Consider the following 15602-nt stretch of genomic DNA (forward strand, 5'->3'; position numbering starts at 1 on the left):
AAGGGTTGGAGAGAGAGGGGAAGAGGTATGAAGGGTTGGAGAGAGAGGGGAAGAGGTAGAAAGGGTTGGAGAGAGAGGGGAAGAGGTAGGAAGGGTTGGAGGGTAAGGGGAAGAGGGGAAGGGTTGGAGAGAGAGGGGAAGAGGTAGGAAGGGTTGGAGGGTAAGGGGAAGAGGTAGGAAGGGTTGGAGAGAGAGGGGAAGAGGTAGGAAGGGTTGGAGAGAGAGGGGAAGAGGTAGGAAGGGTTGGAGGGTAAGGGGAAGAGGGGAAGGGTTGGAGAGAGAGGGGAAGAGGTAGGAAGGGTTGGAGGGTAAGGGGAAGAGGTAGGAAGGGTTGGAGGGTAAGGGGAAGAGGTAGGAAGGGTTGGAGAGAGAGGGGAAGAGGTAGGAAGGGTTGGAGAGAGAGGGGAAGAGGTAGGAAGGGTTGGAGGGTAAGGGTAAGAGGTAGGAAGGGTTGGAGGGGAAGGGGAAGAGGTAGGAAAGGTTGGAGGGGAAGGGGAAGAGGTAGGAAGGGTTGGAGGGGAAGGGGAAGAGGTAGGAAGGGTTGGAGGGTAAGGGGAAGGGTTGGAGGGTAAGAGGAAGAGGTAGGAAGGGTTGGAGGGTAAGGGGAAGAGGTAGGAAGGGTTGGAGGGAGAGGGGAAGAGGTAGGAAGGGTTGGAGGGTAAGGGGAAGGGTTGGAGGGTAAGGGGGAGGGTTGGAGGGTAAGGGGAAGAGGTAGGAAGGGTTGGAGGGTAAGGGGAAGAGGTAGGAAGGGTTGGAGGGTAAGGGGAAGAGGTAGGAATGGTTGGAGGGTGAGGGGAAGGGTTGGAGGGTAAGGGGAAGGGTTGGAGGGTAAGGGGAAGGGTTGGAGGGTAAGGGGAAGAGGTAGGAAGGGTTGGAGGGGAAGGGGAAGAGGTAGGAAGGGTTGGAGGGAGAGGGGAAGGGGAAGATGTAGGAAGGGTTGGAGAGGAAGGGGAAGGGGAAGAGGTAGGAAGGGTTGGAGGGGAAGGGGAAAGGGAAGAGGTAGGAAGGGTTGGAGGGTAAGGGGAAGGGTTGGAGGGTAAGGGGAAGGGTTGGAGGGTAAGGGGAAGAGGTAGGAAGGGTTGGAGGGTAAGGGGAAGAGGTAGGAAGGGTTGGAGGGGAAGGGGAAGAGGTAGGAAGGGTTGGAGGGTAAGGGGAAGAGGTAGGAAGGGTTGGAGGGTAAGGGGAAGGGTTGGAGGGTAAGGGGAAGAGGTAGGAAGGGTTGGAGGGTAAGTGGAAGAGGTAGGAAGGGTTGGAGGGAGAGGGGAAGAGGTAGGAAGGGTTGGAGGGGAAGGGGATGGGTTGGAGGGTAAGGGGAAGGGTTGGAGGGTAAGGGGAAGAGGTAGGAAGGGTTGAAGGGGAAGAGGTAGGAAGGGTTGGAGGGTAAGGGGAAGAGGTAGGAAGGGTTGGAGGGGAAGGGGAAGGGTTGGAGGGTAAGGGGAAGAGGTAGGAAGGGTTGGAGGGTAAGTGGAAGAGGTAGGAAGGGTTGGAGGGAGAGGGGAAGAGGTAGGAAGGGTTGGAGGGGAAGGGGATGGGTTGGAGGGTAAGGGGAAGGGTTGGAGGGTAAGGGGAAGAGGTAGGAAGGGTTGAAGGGGAAGAGGTAGGAAGGGTTGGAGGGTAAGGGGAAGAGGTAGGAAGGGTTGGAGGGGAAGGGGAAGAGGTAGGAAGGGTTGGAGGGGAAGGGGAAGAGGTAGGAAGGGTTGGAGGGTAAGGGGAAGGGTTGGAGGGTAAGGGGAAGAGGTAGGAAGGGTTGGAGGGTAAGGGGAAGGGTTGGAGGGTAAGGGGAAGGGTTGGAGGGTAAGGGGAAGAGGTAGGAAGGGTTGGAGGGTAAGGGGAAGAGGTAGGAAGGGTTGGAGGGTAAGGGGAAGAGGTAGGAAGGGTTGGAGGGAGAGGGGAAGAGGTAGGAAGGGTTGGAGGGGAAGGGGATGGGTTGGAGGGTAAGGGGAAGGGTTGGAGGGTAAGGGGAAGAGGTAGGAAGGGTTGGAGGGAGAGGGGAAGAGGTAGGAAGGGTTGGAGGGTAAGGGGAAGAGGTAGGAAGGGTTGGAGGGTAAGGGGAAGGGTTGGAGGGTAAGGGGAAGGGTTGGAGGGTAAGGGGAAGAGGGGAAGGGTTGGAGGGGAAGGGGAAGAGGTAGGAAGGGTTGGAGGGTAAGGGGAAGAGGTAGGAAGGGTTGGAGGGTAAGGGGAAGAGGGGAAGGGTTGGAGGGGAAGGGGAAGAGGTAGGAAGGGTTGGAGGGTAAGGGGAAGAGGTAGGAAGGGTTGGAGGGTAAGGGGAAGAGGTAGGAATGGTTGGAGGGAGAGGGGAAGGGGAAGATGTAGGAAGGGTTGGAGGGTAAGGGGAATGGTTGGAGGGTAAGGGGAAGGGTTGAAGGGTAAGGGGAAGGGTTGGAGGGTAAGGGGAAGAGGAAGATGTAGGAAGGGTTGGAGGGGAAGGGGAAGGGTTGAAGGGTAAGGGGAAGGGTTGAAGGGTAAGGGGAAGGGTTGGAGGGTAAGGGGAAGGGTTGGAGGGTAAGGGGAAGGGGAAGAGGTAGGAAGGGTTGGAGGGAGAGGGGAAGGGGAAGATGTAGGAAGGGTTGGAGGGGAAGGGGAAGGGGAAGAGGTAGGAAGGGTTGGAGGGTAAGGGGAAGAGGTAGGAAGGGTTGGAGGGTAAGGGGAAGGGTTGGAGGGTAAGGGGAAGGGTTGAAGGGTAAGGGGAAGGGTTGGAGGGTAAGGGGAAGGGTTGGAGGGTAAGGGGAAGAGGTAGGAAGGGTTGGAGGGAGAGGGGAAGGGGAAGTTGTAGGAAGGGTTGGAGGGGAAGGGGAAGGGGAAGAGGTAGGAAGGGTTGGAAGGGGAAGGGGAAAGGGAAGAGGTAGGAAGGGTTGGAGGGTAAGGCGAAGAGGTAGGAAGGGTTGGAGGGTAAGGGGAAGGGTTGGAGGGTAAGGGGAAGGGTTGAAGGGTAAGGGGAAGAGGGGAAGGGTTGAAGGGTAAGGGGAAGAGGGGAAGGGTTGGAGGGTAAGGGGAAGAGGGGAAGGGTTGAAGGGGAAGGGGAAGAGGTAGGAAGGGTTGGAGGGTAAGGGGAAGAGGTAGGAATGGTTGGAGGGGAAGGGGAAGAGGTAGGAAGGGTTGGAGGGTAAGGGGAAGAGGTAGGAAGGGTTGGAGGGGAAGGGGAAGAGGTAGGAAGGGTTGGAGGGGAAGGGGAAGAGGTAGGAAGGGTTGGATGGGAAGGGGAAGAGGTAGGAAGGGTTGGAGGGGAAGGGGAAGAGGTAGGAAGGGTTGGAGGGGAAGGGGAAGAGGTAGGAAGGGTTGGAGGGTAAGGGGAAGAGGTAGGAAGGGTTGAAGGGTGAGGGGAAGAGGTAGGAAGGGTTGGAGGGTAAGGGGAAGGGTTGGAGGGTAAGGGGAAGAGGTCGGAAGGGTTGGAGGGAGAGGGGAAGAGGTAGGAAGGGTTGGAGGGGAAGGGGATGGGTTGGAGGGTAAGGGGAAGGGTTGGAGGGTAAGGGGAAGAGGTAGGAAGGGTTGGAGGGAGAGGGGAAGGGGAAGATGTAGGAAGGGTTGGAGGGTAAGGGGAATAGTTGGAGGGTAAGGGGAAGGGTTGAAGGGTAAGGGGAAGGGTTGGAGGGTAAGGGGAAGGGTTGGAGGGTAAGGGGAAGAGGAAGATGTAGGAAGGGTTGGAGGGGAAGGGGAAGGGGAAGGGTTGAAGGGTAAGGGGAAGGGTTGAAGGGTAAGGGGAAGGGTTGGAGGGTAAGGGAAGGGTTGGAGGGTAAGGGGAAGGGGAAGAGGTAGGAAGGGTTGGAGGGAGAGGGGAAGGGGAAGATGTAGGAAGGGTTGGAGGGGAAGGGGAAGGGGAAGAGGTAGGAAGGGTTGGAGGGTAAGGGGAAGAGGTAGGAAGGGTTGGAGGGTAAGGGGAAGGGTTGGAGGGTAAGGGGAAGGGTTGAAGGGTAAGGGGAAGGGTTGGAGGGTAAGGGGAAGGGTTGGAGGGTAAGGGGAAGAGGTAGGAAGGGTTGGAGGGAGAGGGGAAGGGGAAGATGTAGGAAGGGTTGGAGGGGAAGGGGAAGGGGAAGAGGTAGGAAGGGTTGGAGGGGAAGGGGAAAGGGAAGAGGTAGGAAGGGTTGGAGGGTAAGGCGAAGAGGTAGGAAGGGTTGGAGGGTAAGGGGAAGGGTTGGAGGGTAAGGGGAAGGGTTGAAGGGTAAGGGGAAGAGGGGAAGGGTTGAAGGGTAAGGGGAAGAGGGGAAGGGTTGGAGGGTAAGGGGAAGAGGGGAAGGGTTGAAGGGGAAGGGGAAGAGGTAGGAAGGGTTGGAGGGTAAGGGGAAGAGGTAGGAATGGTTGGAGGGGAAGGGGAAGAGGTAGGAAGGGTTGGAGGGTAAGGGGAAGAGGTAGGAAGGGTTGGAGGGGAAGGGGAAGAGGTAGGAAGGGTTGGAGGGGAAGGGGAAGAGGTAGGAAGGGTTGGATGGGAAGGGGAAGAGGTAGGAAGGGTTGGAGGGGAAGGCGAAGAGGTAGGAAGGGTTGGAGGGGAAGGGGAAGAGGTAGGAAGGGTTGGAGGGGAAGGGGAAGAGGTAGGAAGGGTTGGAGGGGAAGGGGAAGAGGTAGGAAGGGTTGGAGGGTAAGGGGAAGAGGTAGGAAGGGTTGAAGGGTGAGGGGAAGAGGTAGGAAGGGTTGGAGGGTAAGGGGAAGGGTTGGAGGGTAAGGGGAAGAGGTAGGAAGGGTTGGAGTGGAAGGGGAAGGGTTGGAGGGTAAGGGGAAGAGGTAGGAATGGTTGGAGGGTAAGGGGAAGAGGTAGGAAGGGTTGGAGGGTAAGGGGAAGGGTTGGAGGGTAAGGGGAAGGGTTGGAGGGTAAGGGGAAGAGGTAGGAAGGGTTGGAGGGTAAGGGGAAGAGGTAGGAAGGGTTGGAGGGTAAGGGGAAGAGGTAGGAAGGGTTGGAGGGTAAGGGGAAGAGGTAGGAAGGGTTGGAGGGTAAGGGGAAGAGGTAGGAAGGGTTGGAGGGTAAGGGGAAGAGGTAGGAAGGGTTGGAGGGTAAGGGGAAGGGTTGGAGGGTAAGGGGAAGAGGTAGGAAGGGTTGGAGGGTAAGGGGAAGAGGTAGGAAGAGTTGGAGGGGAAGGGTTGGAGGGTAAGGGGAAGGGTTGGAGGGAGAGGGGAAGAGGTAGGAAGGGTTGGAGGGAGAGGGGAAGAGGTAGGAAGGGTTGGAGAGAGAGGGGAAGGGGTAGGAAGTGAATTAGGACTGTCTGATACAGCAGTTGAAACAGGATGGACTCACAGTACAATGGTGTAAACAATGATTGTTGATGATTGCAAAGATGAATCAAAATCAATGACATTTTTCCACTATCCATGGTTCTGAATCTCTGCTATTTCCACATGTAACTAGGTAACCAAAATGTAATTCCTCCATCTGTCAGCTGACAATGATTTAGTTGTTGTTGTTGTCCTCCCAGTTGAAACACTGGAGCTTCCAGCTGTGTGGTGAAGGCCTGACCCCTGGGAGGATGGAGCCTCTGTCTGTAGCCTCCCCTGTGGGATCTCATTCCTCCATCATCCTCCCCTTCAGGAACCCTACTGAACACCCAGCCCTGCTGCACCTCAGACTCACAGGTCAAACACACACACTGAACACACACTGGACACACACTGAACACACACTGGACACACACTGGACACACACACTGGACACACACTGGACACACACACTGGACACACACACTGGACACACACACTGGACACACACTGGACACACACTGGACATACACACTGGACACACACTGGACACACACACTGGACACACACACTGGACACACACACTGGACACACACTGGACACACACACTGGACATACACACTGAACACACACTGGACATACACACTGGACACACACACTGGACACACACACTGGACACACACTGGACACACACTGGACATACACACTGGACACACACTGGACACACACACTGGACACACACACTGGACACACACTGGACACACACTGGACACACACTGGACACACACACACATATACAGTATGCATGTACAGACATAGTCCTACCCCAGACACACAGGGAAACAGTCCTAGTAGAGACATGATGGTAGTAATGGTTCATTCTCCTATCAGACGAGGAGCCCGGTCAGAAGAGATCAAGCCAGTCCTTCATCTGTGACAGGAAAGTGTTCTGCATCCCCCTCAAACAGACACAAGGTCAGTTCTTACACATCTCTGTGTCAAGCCTTACTTGAAAGGCATAGTTCCTCTGTTCTCCATGGTGTTAGCCTGAGTTTCAGCCTACATGTTAGATACACTAGTAAAGCTTGTCCCTCCCGTCCTCCATGTTGGCTCCAGGTGTGCGTGTGTCTGCGGGGGCCAGTGTGGACATTCCTGTGGTGTTTGCCCCTGACTCCATGCAACTGCACCAGGCCTGGCTCCTGGTTCAGCTAGAGCCCCTCTTCAACCTCCCCCGCCTGGACTCACCACTCACCACGGCCCAGAGGGACAAGTCAGTACAGTGTGTGTGTGTGTGTGTGTGTGTGTGTGTGTGTGTGTATGTACACGTGTGTGTGTGTGTAATAGGTGTTTCTCTGTGTACAGGTGTGTGTGTGTGTGTGTGTGTGTGTGTGTGTGTGTGTGTGTGTGTGTGTGTGTGTGTGTGCACATGCGTGTGTGTGTGTACACGTGTGTGTGTGTGTGTGTGTGTGTGTGTGTGTGTGTGTGTGTGTACACATGTGTGTGTGTGTAATAGGTGTTTCTCTGTGTACAGGTGTGTGTGTGTGTGTGTGTGTGTGTGTGTGTGTGTGTGTGTGTGTGTGTACACATGTGTGTGTGTGTGTGTGTGTGTGTGTACACATGTGTGTGTAATAGGTGTTTCTCTGTGTACAGGTGTGTGTGTGTGTGTGTGTGTGTGTGCACATGCGTGTGTGTGTGTGTGTGTGTGTACACGTGTGTGTGTGTGTGTGTGTGTACACATGTGTGTGTGTGTGTGTGTGTGTGTGTGTGTACACATGCGTGTGTGTGTAACAGGTGTTTCTCTGTGTACAGGTGTGTGGAGGTAGAGAAAGACCGGGTGCGTTTGGTCCGCTGGGTCTACCCCATCCATGGCATCCCAGAGGCCCCTCCTGAACCCTCTCATCCAGCGGTGATAGAATGTGAGGCTCGCGGTCGAGTGGAGGAGAGAGTGGAGGTGCTGTTGACGGGATGTGTTCCTGGCTCCTCCGTCAGCAACACAGACACAACTCTCATCAGGGCCCCCTCCTCCGTCAGCAACACAGACACAACTCTCATCAGGGCTCCCTCCTCCGTCAGCAACACAGACACAACTCTCATCAGGGCCCCCTCCTCCGTCAGCAACACAGACACAACTCTCATCAGGGCTCCCTCCTCCGTCAGCAACACAGACACAACTCTCATCAGGGCCCCCTCCTCCATCAGCAACACAGACACAACTCTCATCGGAGACCCCTCCTCCGCCAGCAACACAGACACACCTCTCATCAGGGCTCCCTCCTCCGTCAGCAACACAGACACAACTCTCATCGGAGACCCCTCCTCCGCCAGCAACACAGACACACCTCTCATCAGGGCTCCCTCCTCCATCAGCAACACAGACACAACTCTCATCAGCGCCCCCTCCTCAGGTGAGATCACATCAACTTCACTGGAAGTTAGGTTTGAAGTGAGTGTGTGTTGCATGTCATTGTGTGTGTTGTCGTGTGTGGGTCTGTACCCTGAGAGTGTGTGGGTCTGTACCCTGAGAGTGTGTGGGTCTGTACCCTGAGAGTGTGTGGGCCTGTACCCTGAGAGTGTATGGGCCTGTACCCTGAGAGTGTGTGTTGTCGTGTGTGGGCCTGTACCGTGAGAGTGTGTGGGCCTGTACCCTGAGAGTGTGTGGGCCTGTACCCTGAGAGTGTGTGGGCCTGTACCCTGAGAGTGTGTGTTGTCGTGTGTGGGCCTGTACCCTGAGAGTGTGTGGGCCTGTACCCTGAGAGTGTGTGGGCCTGTACCCTGAGAGTGTGTGGGCCTGTACCCTGAGAGTGTGTGATGTGATTATGTAGCTAATTGTAATGCATAATTTCTGTCTCAACAGAGCATATCCAAGGTCACTTAGTCAGCTGACAATGTTCACAGTGTTCGTTAGCATAAAATGCTAACTCTGGTTAAGTGAAGTCCACTTGTTCATAATCGTCACAATAATCTCCTGACAACACACACATCATCATTCTCCTTGTAGGATGTGTCTAGTCTCCTGACAACACACACATCATCATTCTCCTTGTATGATGTGTCTAATCTCCTGACAACACACACATCATCATTCTCCTTGTAGGATGTGTCTAATCTTCTGACAACACACACATCATCATTCTCCTTGTAGGATGTGTCTAATCTCCTGACAACACACACATCATCATTCTCCTTGTAGGATGTGTCTAATCTCCTGACAACACACACATCATCATTCTCCTTCTAGGATGTGTCTAGTCTCCTGACAACACACACATCATCATTCTCCTTGTAGGATCTGTCTAGTCTCCTGACAACACACACATCATCATTCTCCTTGTAGGATGTGTCTAGTCTCCTGACAACACACACATCATCATTCTCCTTGTAGGATGTGTCTAATCTCCTGACAACACACACATCATCATTCTCCTTCTAGGATGTGTCTAGTCTCCTGACAACACACACATCATCATTCTCCTTGTAGGATGTGTCTAGTCTCCTGACAACACACACATCATCATTCTCCTTGTAGGATCTGTCTAGTCTCCTGACAACACACACATCATAATTCTCCTTGTAGGATGTGTCTAGTCTCCTGACAACACACACATCATCATTCTCCTTGTAGGATGTGTCTAGTCTCCTGACAACACACACATCATCATTCTCCTTGTAGGATGTGTCTAATCTCCTGACAACACACACATCATCATTCTCCTTGTAGGATCTGTCTAGTCTCCTGACAACACACACATCATCATTCTCCTTGTAGGATGTGTCTAATCTCCTGACAACACACACATCATCATTCTCCTTGTAGGATGTGTCTAGTCTCCTGACAACACACACATCATCATTCTCCTTGTAGGATCTGTCTAGTCTCCTGACAACACACACATCATCATTCTCCTTGTAGGATGTGTCTAATCTCCTGACAACACACACATCATCATTCTCCTTGTAGGATCTGTCTAGTCTCCTGACAACACACACCATATTGCTGTTTTGACAAAGTCAGGTTGGATAGTGTGTGTGTGTCAAATCAAATACAATTGTATTTGTCACATGCTTGGTAAACAACAGGTGTAGACTAACAATGATATCATTAAGCAATAAGGCCCGAGGGGGTGTGGTATGTGGCCAATAGACCACAGCTAAGGGCTGTTCTTAGGCACATCTCAACGCAGAGTGCCTGGATACAGCTCTTAGCCGTGGTATATTAGTTATATACCACAAACCCCCGAGGTGCCTTATTGATATTATAAACTGGTTACCAACGTAATTAGAGCAGTAAAAATACATGTTTTATCATCTCCGTGGTATACGGTCTGATATACCACGGCTGTCAGCCAACTTGGCTGTATACACAGAGTATCAGTACTGAGTCAATGATAACTTGGCTATATACAGAGTACCAGTACTGAGTCAATGATAACTTGGCTATATACAGAGAATCAGTACTGAGTCAATGATAACTTGGCTGTATACACAGAGTATCAGTACTGAGTCAATGATAACTTGGCTGTTTACACATAGTACCAGTACTGAGTCAATGATAACTTGGCTGTATACACAGAGTATCAGTACTGAGTCAATGATAACTTGGCTGTATACACAGAGTACCAGAACTGAGTCAGTGTGTGTGTGTCCATCCATGTGTTAGCAGCAGGCTTCAGGCTGGCTCTAGAAGACTTCCTATGTGAGGTGTGTTATAACAGTGATGCTGAGCGGTCCCAGCTGGAGGGCTGTGTAACCCTGTCTCTACTGAACTGTCACAGAGACCCCCACTCTGGCATCGTCTCTCTCACCATCAACCTCATCTTTACCCCTTACAAACCTCTCAGGTAACGGACATACATCACATAGACACACACACACACACACACAAACGTGCGCATATTACACACACACACAAACACACGCATATTACACACACAAACACACGCATATCACACACACACACACACTGGCTCTCAGCTCTGCACCTTCTAGAAATCCAGGTAGCAGACTAACATCTGATAAAGTGCATTACTTATAAATAATTACTCTTCAGAGACTGTATCTATTTGTGTTCCCCTCTCCCTCTCCTCCTCTACGTTCCTCCTCCCCCTCTCCCCTCCACTCCCCTATCCTCTTCCCCTCACCCTGTCCCCTCCTCTACCCTCTTCTCCCCTCCCCTCCTCTCTTCTCCCATCCCCACCTCTCCTCCTCTCCCTAGGTGTTCAGCTGTGCTGTCGGTTCAGTGTTTGACAGGTGGGCTCTGGAAGTTTCCCATCAGCCTCATCTCCACCGAGCCGCAGGTTGATGATGTCATCACCATTAACGCTGCAGGGCTACACAAGACCTCTGCTGTGGGCTTCAGACTGACCAGCCAGACCAGGTCAAGCTGTGTGTGTGTGTGTGTGTGTGTGTGTGTGTGTGTGTGTGTGTGTGTGTGTGTGTGTGTGTGTGTGTGTGTGTGTGTGTGTGTGTGTGTGTGTGTGTGTGTGTGTGTGTGTGTGTGTGTGTGTGTGTGGGGTGGGGGGGTATCTATGTGTGTGTGTTTCCCTGACACTTACCCTGTCCATGTTTGTGTTCCTGCATGTCTATGTGGCAGGTACCCAGAGCCATTCACAGCAGGGTTCCTGCCAGGTGGAGGCAGTGAGTTCCAGGTGTGTCCCTCCTCAGGTGAGCTCCTCCCAGTGGGGTCAGCCGGTACCCTCCTCACCGTCTCCTTCACCCCCTACATGTACAGCAAGAGACACCACGCTACGCTGCTGGTCCAGGTATGTCTGGCTAGTAACACACTACACTCCTAGCTAAAAAAGGTGCAATCTAGAAGCTAAAAGGGCTCTTCGACTGTTCCCATAGGAGAACCTCTGGAAGAACCCTTTTTGGTTCCAGGTAGAACCCTTTTGGGTTCCATGTAGAAATAGGAGTCTTTCTAAATAAGGGTTCTTTCTATATAGAATCCAAAAGAGTTCTACCTGGAATCAAAAATGGTTCTACCTGGAACCAAAAAGGGTTCTCCTATGGGGAAAGCTGAAGAACCCTTTTGGAATCCTTTTTTCTAAGAGTGTAAGGATCAGGGCAACAGATACAGACACACACACCTCCGTGATTGACAGATGCTTGTCCCTCCCCCAGACAGCAGACACACACACCTCACTGGTTGACAGCTGCTTGTCTCTCCCCCAGACAGCAGGCACACACCTCACTGATTGACAGCTGCTTGTCTCTCCCCCAGACAGCAGACACACACACCTCACTGATTGACAGCTGCTTGTCTCTCCCCCAGACAGCAGACACACACACCTCACTGATTGACAGCTGCTTGTCTCTCCCCCAGACAGCAGACACACACACCTCAGTGGTTGACAGATGCTTGCCCCTCCCCCAGACAGCAGACACACACCTCACTGATTGACAGATGCTTGTCCCTCCCCCAGACAGCAGACATACACACACCTCACTGGTTGACAGCTGCTTGTCTCTCCTGCAGACAGCAGACACACACCTCACTGGTTGACAGCTGCTTGTCTCTCCTGCAGACACACACCTCACTGGCTGACAGCTGCTTGTCTCTCCTCCAGACAGCAGACATGCAGTGGACGTACGAGGTGAAAGGAACCACGCCTGCTTACACCCCACCCCACTCTGCCTCCTCCAATGGGAACACCTCTTCCAGGGAACTCCCTCCCACTGATGTCCGCCAGAGGAACTTTGTGTCCCGGAACCTTCATCTCCCAGCCATGGCCAACTCCTCCCCCATCAAACACAGAGCCTCCGCCTCGCAGATCAGATAGAGAGATCCTTCTCACACTACACCCCCACCCCATTCCTGTGTCATTGAAATGATCATACAGGAGGTTTGAATAATTAAAGTGCCTGTACTTCACCTCGTTGTCATAATTAGATTTCTGTTGACCTCTGACCATATGAACATTCTTTTATGCACTTGGCATGACTTTGGAGACGTTCTCAGTCTGTTCTCAAATGAGATGTGTGTGTTTGGAGACGTTCTCAGTCTGTTCTCAAATGAGATGTGTGTGTTCATATGCATGTGGGGGTGAAATCCCTCTTGTCATCCAGGCCAGTGAACCAGGGGTCTTTCTCTCACCCTGAATTCCAAGACGGATGATCTCCCCTCTGATTACTTATCATGTAGTCTTAACTGGATGAAATAACAGACTCTGGTTTAGAGACAGAGAGAGAGAGAGACATTATCTCATTTATTTAGGCAGCATTAATATTCACTTGTATCGATCATATCAGAGCGAAGGTTTGGATTAGGGAATAGATTGATCCTGGATCGAGATTAGAAGGTTTGGATTAGGGAATAGATTGATCCTGGATCGAGATTAGAAGGTTTGGATTAGGGAATAGATTGATCCTGGATCGAGATTAGAAGGTTTGGATTAGGGAACAGATTGATCCTGGATCGAGATTAGAAGGTTTGGATTATTACTGTCTCTGTCCATTATCACGTTGTACTGAACTCTACCTGAGACTGTCTCTGTCCATTATCACGTGGTTCTGAACTCTACCTGAGACTGTCTCTGTCCATTATCACGTTGTACTGAACTCTACCTGAGACTGTCTCTGTCCATTATCACGTGGTACTGAACTCTACCTGAGACTGTCTCTGTCCATTATCACGTGGTACTGAACTCTACCTGAGACTGTCTCTGTCCATTATCACGTGGTACTGAACTCTACCTGAGACTGTCCATTATCACGTGGTACTGAACTCTACCTGAGACTGTCTCTGTCCATTATCACGTGGTTCTGAACTCTACCTGAGACTGTCTCTGTCCATTATAATGTGGTACTGAACTCTACCTGAGACTGTCTCTGTCCATTATCACGTGGTACTGAACTCTACCTGAGACTGTCTCTGTCCATTATCACATTGTACTGAACTCTACCTGAGACTGTCTCTGTCCATTATCATGTGGTACTGAACTCTACCTGAGACTGTCTCTGTCCATTATAATGTGGTACTGAACTCTACCTGAGACTGTCTCTGTCCATTATCACGTGGTACTGAACTCTACCTGAGACTGTCTCTGTCCATTATCACATTGTACTGAACTCTACATGAGACTGTCTCTGTCCATTATCATGTGGTACTGAACTCTACCTGAGACTGTCTCTGTCCATTATAATGTGGTACTGAACTCTACTTGAGACTGTCTCTGTCCATTATCATGTGGTACTGAACTCTACCTGAGACTGTCTCTGTCCATTATCACGTGGTACTGAACTCTACCTGAGACTGTCTCTGTCCAATATCTTGTGGTATTGAACTCTACCTGAGACTGTCTCTGTCCATTATCTTGTGGTATTGAACTCCACCTGAGCAGAGAAGGGCCTGCTGTTGAGATCACAAGAGTGGATGGTACCAGTGTATGGCTCTAGCTGACAGCTAGACAGGCTTCAGTTACAGACCTAGTTCAGCCTGCACTAAACCAGCAGGCTGAACAAGGATAGAGGGAGCTCAGAGTTCCGAGTGTGTATATCACCTGTGAGAGCGATTAGCCAATCACGGCCGGGCACACGCTCCCAACGAAGCAACTGTCTCGCTCTTTGATGTGAAATCTAATTAATGCTGCAAAGCCCCTCTCCTCGCAGTGAGTATCCCCTGCCGTACATGACAGGGGAGAGAGCAGGAGAGAGACAGAGGCAGGGAGAGAGAAACAAGCAGCTCAACTTCATTTCATTTCATCCTTCTCAGTTGAGCTCTCTTCTGTCTCTCTGTCTCCATGCACTGATGACTTCTGAAACCTCTTTTCTCTTTATCATCATGGGTCCTGCCTCACTGAGAGATATCCCTGGCTGTGTTTCATAAGTGTGTGTGTGTGTGTGTGTGTGTGTGTGTGTGTGTGTGTGTGTGTGTGTGTGTGTGTGTGTGTGTGTGTGTGTGTGTGTGTGTGTGTGTGTGTGTGTGTGTGTGTGTGTGTGTGTGTGTGTGTGTGTGTGTGTGTGTGTGTGTGTGTGTTGACTTGTTTTCAGACCAGAATGTCCTGACAAGACAGGAAACAAATGTAAATTCTGAAAAGTCAGGACATTTTGCGTGTCCTGAAAAGTAACATTTTAATTTCAGGTTTAAGGGTTAGGTTTGGGGTTAAGGTTAGGGTTAGGAGTTAGGTTGCGCTGGGTTATGACAACCCATATTGTGTTTAGTGTTCTTAGTGCCGTGAGTTTTGTTCGCCGAAATAAAAGGCTCCTTTGTCCCCCCAACTTCTGCTCTCCTGCGTCTGACTCCCTTACAGCCAGTTACACCTGACAATGGGACCAGGTTCAATGGTCAGATGAGACCAAAATAGAGCTTTTTGGAAACAAACACCAGAGGTGGGATTGGTGTAGACAGAAAGATATCCATACAGAAAGTACCTCATCCCCACTGTGAAGTCTGGTGATGGATCTTTGATGTTTTGGGGCTGTTTTTCTTCCAAAGGCCCTGGACCACTTGTGGGGATACATGGTATCATGGACTCCATCAATTACCAGCAGATATTAAATCTTAAACAGCTTAAACTGGGCCGTGGTTGGATCTTCCAGCAGGACAATGATACAAAGCACATCCCAAAATCAACACAGAAATTTTTCACTGACCACAGAATCAAGGTTTTGCCATGGCCATCCCAGTCCCCTGACCTGAACTCCATTTAAAACCCACGTGATGAGCTGAAGAGGAGAATCCACAAGCGTGGACCTCAGAATCTGAAGGATCTGGAGAGATTCTGTATAGAGGAATGGTCTCAGATCCCTTGCCATGTGTTCTCCAACCTCATTACGCATGATTATTCTACCTTTATTTCAACAAGGAACACAGACTGAGACCAAGGTCTCTGTTACAGCTGGGCCCTGCGTATACATGTTTACACATTCAGTTTAGGTACAATGATTAAGAAACTAATCAAGACTAACAAAACGATCACAGATAACACAAACAAATACAGCAGCAGATTGTTACACTTACACATCGGTTATTCCCCTAACAGGTTATTCTCCTAACAGGTTATTCCCCTAACAGGTTATTCCCCTAACAGGTTATTCCCCTAACAGGTTGTTCCCCTAACAGGTTATTCCCCTAACAGGTTATTCCCCTAACAGGTTATTCTCCTAACAGGTTATTCCCCTAACAGGTTATTCCCCTAACAGGTTATTCCCCTAACAGGTTGTTCCCCTAACAGGTTATTCCCCTAACAGGTTATTCCCCTAACAGGTTATTCCCCTAACAGGTTGTTCCCCTAACAGGTTGTTCCCCTAACAGGTTGTTCCCCTAACAGGTTATTCCCCTAACAGGTTATTCCCCTAACAGGTTGTTCCCCTAACAGGTTGTTCCCCTAACAGGTTATTCCCCTAACAGGTTGTTCCCCTAACAGGTTATTCCCCTAACAGGTTATTCCCCTAACAGGTTGTTCCCCTAACAGGTTATTCCCCTA

At 51.1% G+C, this 15602-nt stretch overlaps 1 protein-coding gene across 1 annotated transcript in view; it reads left to right on the forward strand.

Moving 5' to 3' along the window:
- LOC118965333 (cilia- and flagella-associated protein 47-like) overlaps positions 1–14066 on the forward strand; it is a 39724-nt gene extending 25658 nt beyond the window's left edge. The window contains exons 19-26 of the mRNA XM_036984386.1: positions 5400–5556; positions 6070–6153; positions 6295–6448; positions 6988–7583; positions 9839–10016; positions 10391–10552; positions 10769–10937; positions 11745–14066. Coding sequence (XP_036840281.1) covers positions 5400–5556; positions 6070–6153; positions 6295–6448; positions 6988–7583; positions 9839–10016; positions 10391–10552; positions 10769–10937; positions 11745–11957 — 1713 coding nt within the window. The 3' untranslated portion in view covers positions 11958–14066. The remainder of the gene's footprint in view (positions 1–5399; positions 5557–6069; positions 6154–6294; positions 6449–6987; positions 7584–9838; positions 10017–10390; positions 10553–10768; positions 10938–11744) is intronic.
- The last annotated feature ends 1536 nt before the right edge of the window (positions 14067–15602 follow it).

Source organism: Oncorhynchus mykiss, chromosome 7, assembly GCF_013265735.2.
Source record: "Oncorhynchus mykiss isolate Arlee chromosome 7, USDA_OmykA_1.1, whole genome shotgun sequence".
NCBI classification, from domain to species: domain Eukaryota; kingdom Metazoa; phylum Chordata; class Actinopteri; order Salmoniformes; family Salmonidae; genus Oncorhynchus; species Oncorhynchus mykiss.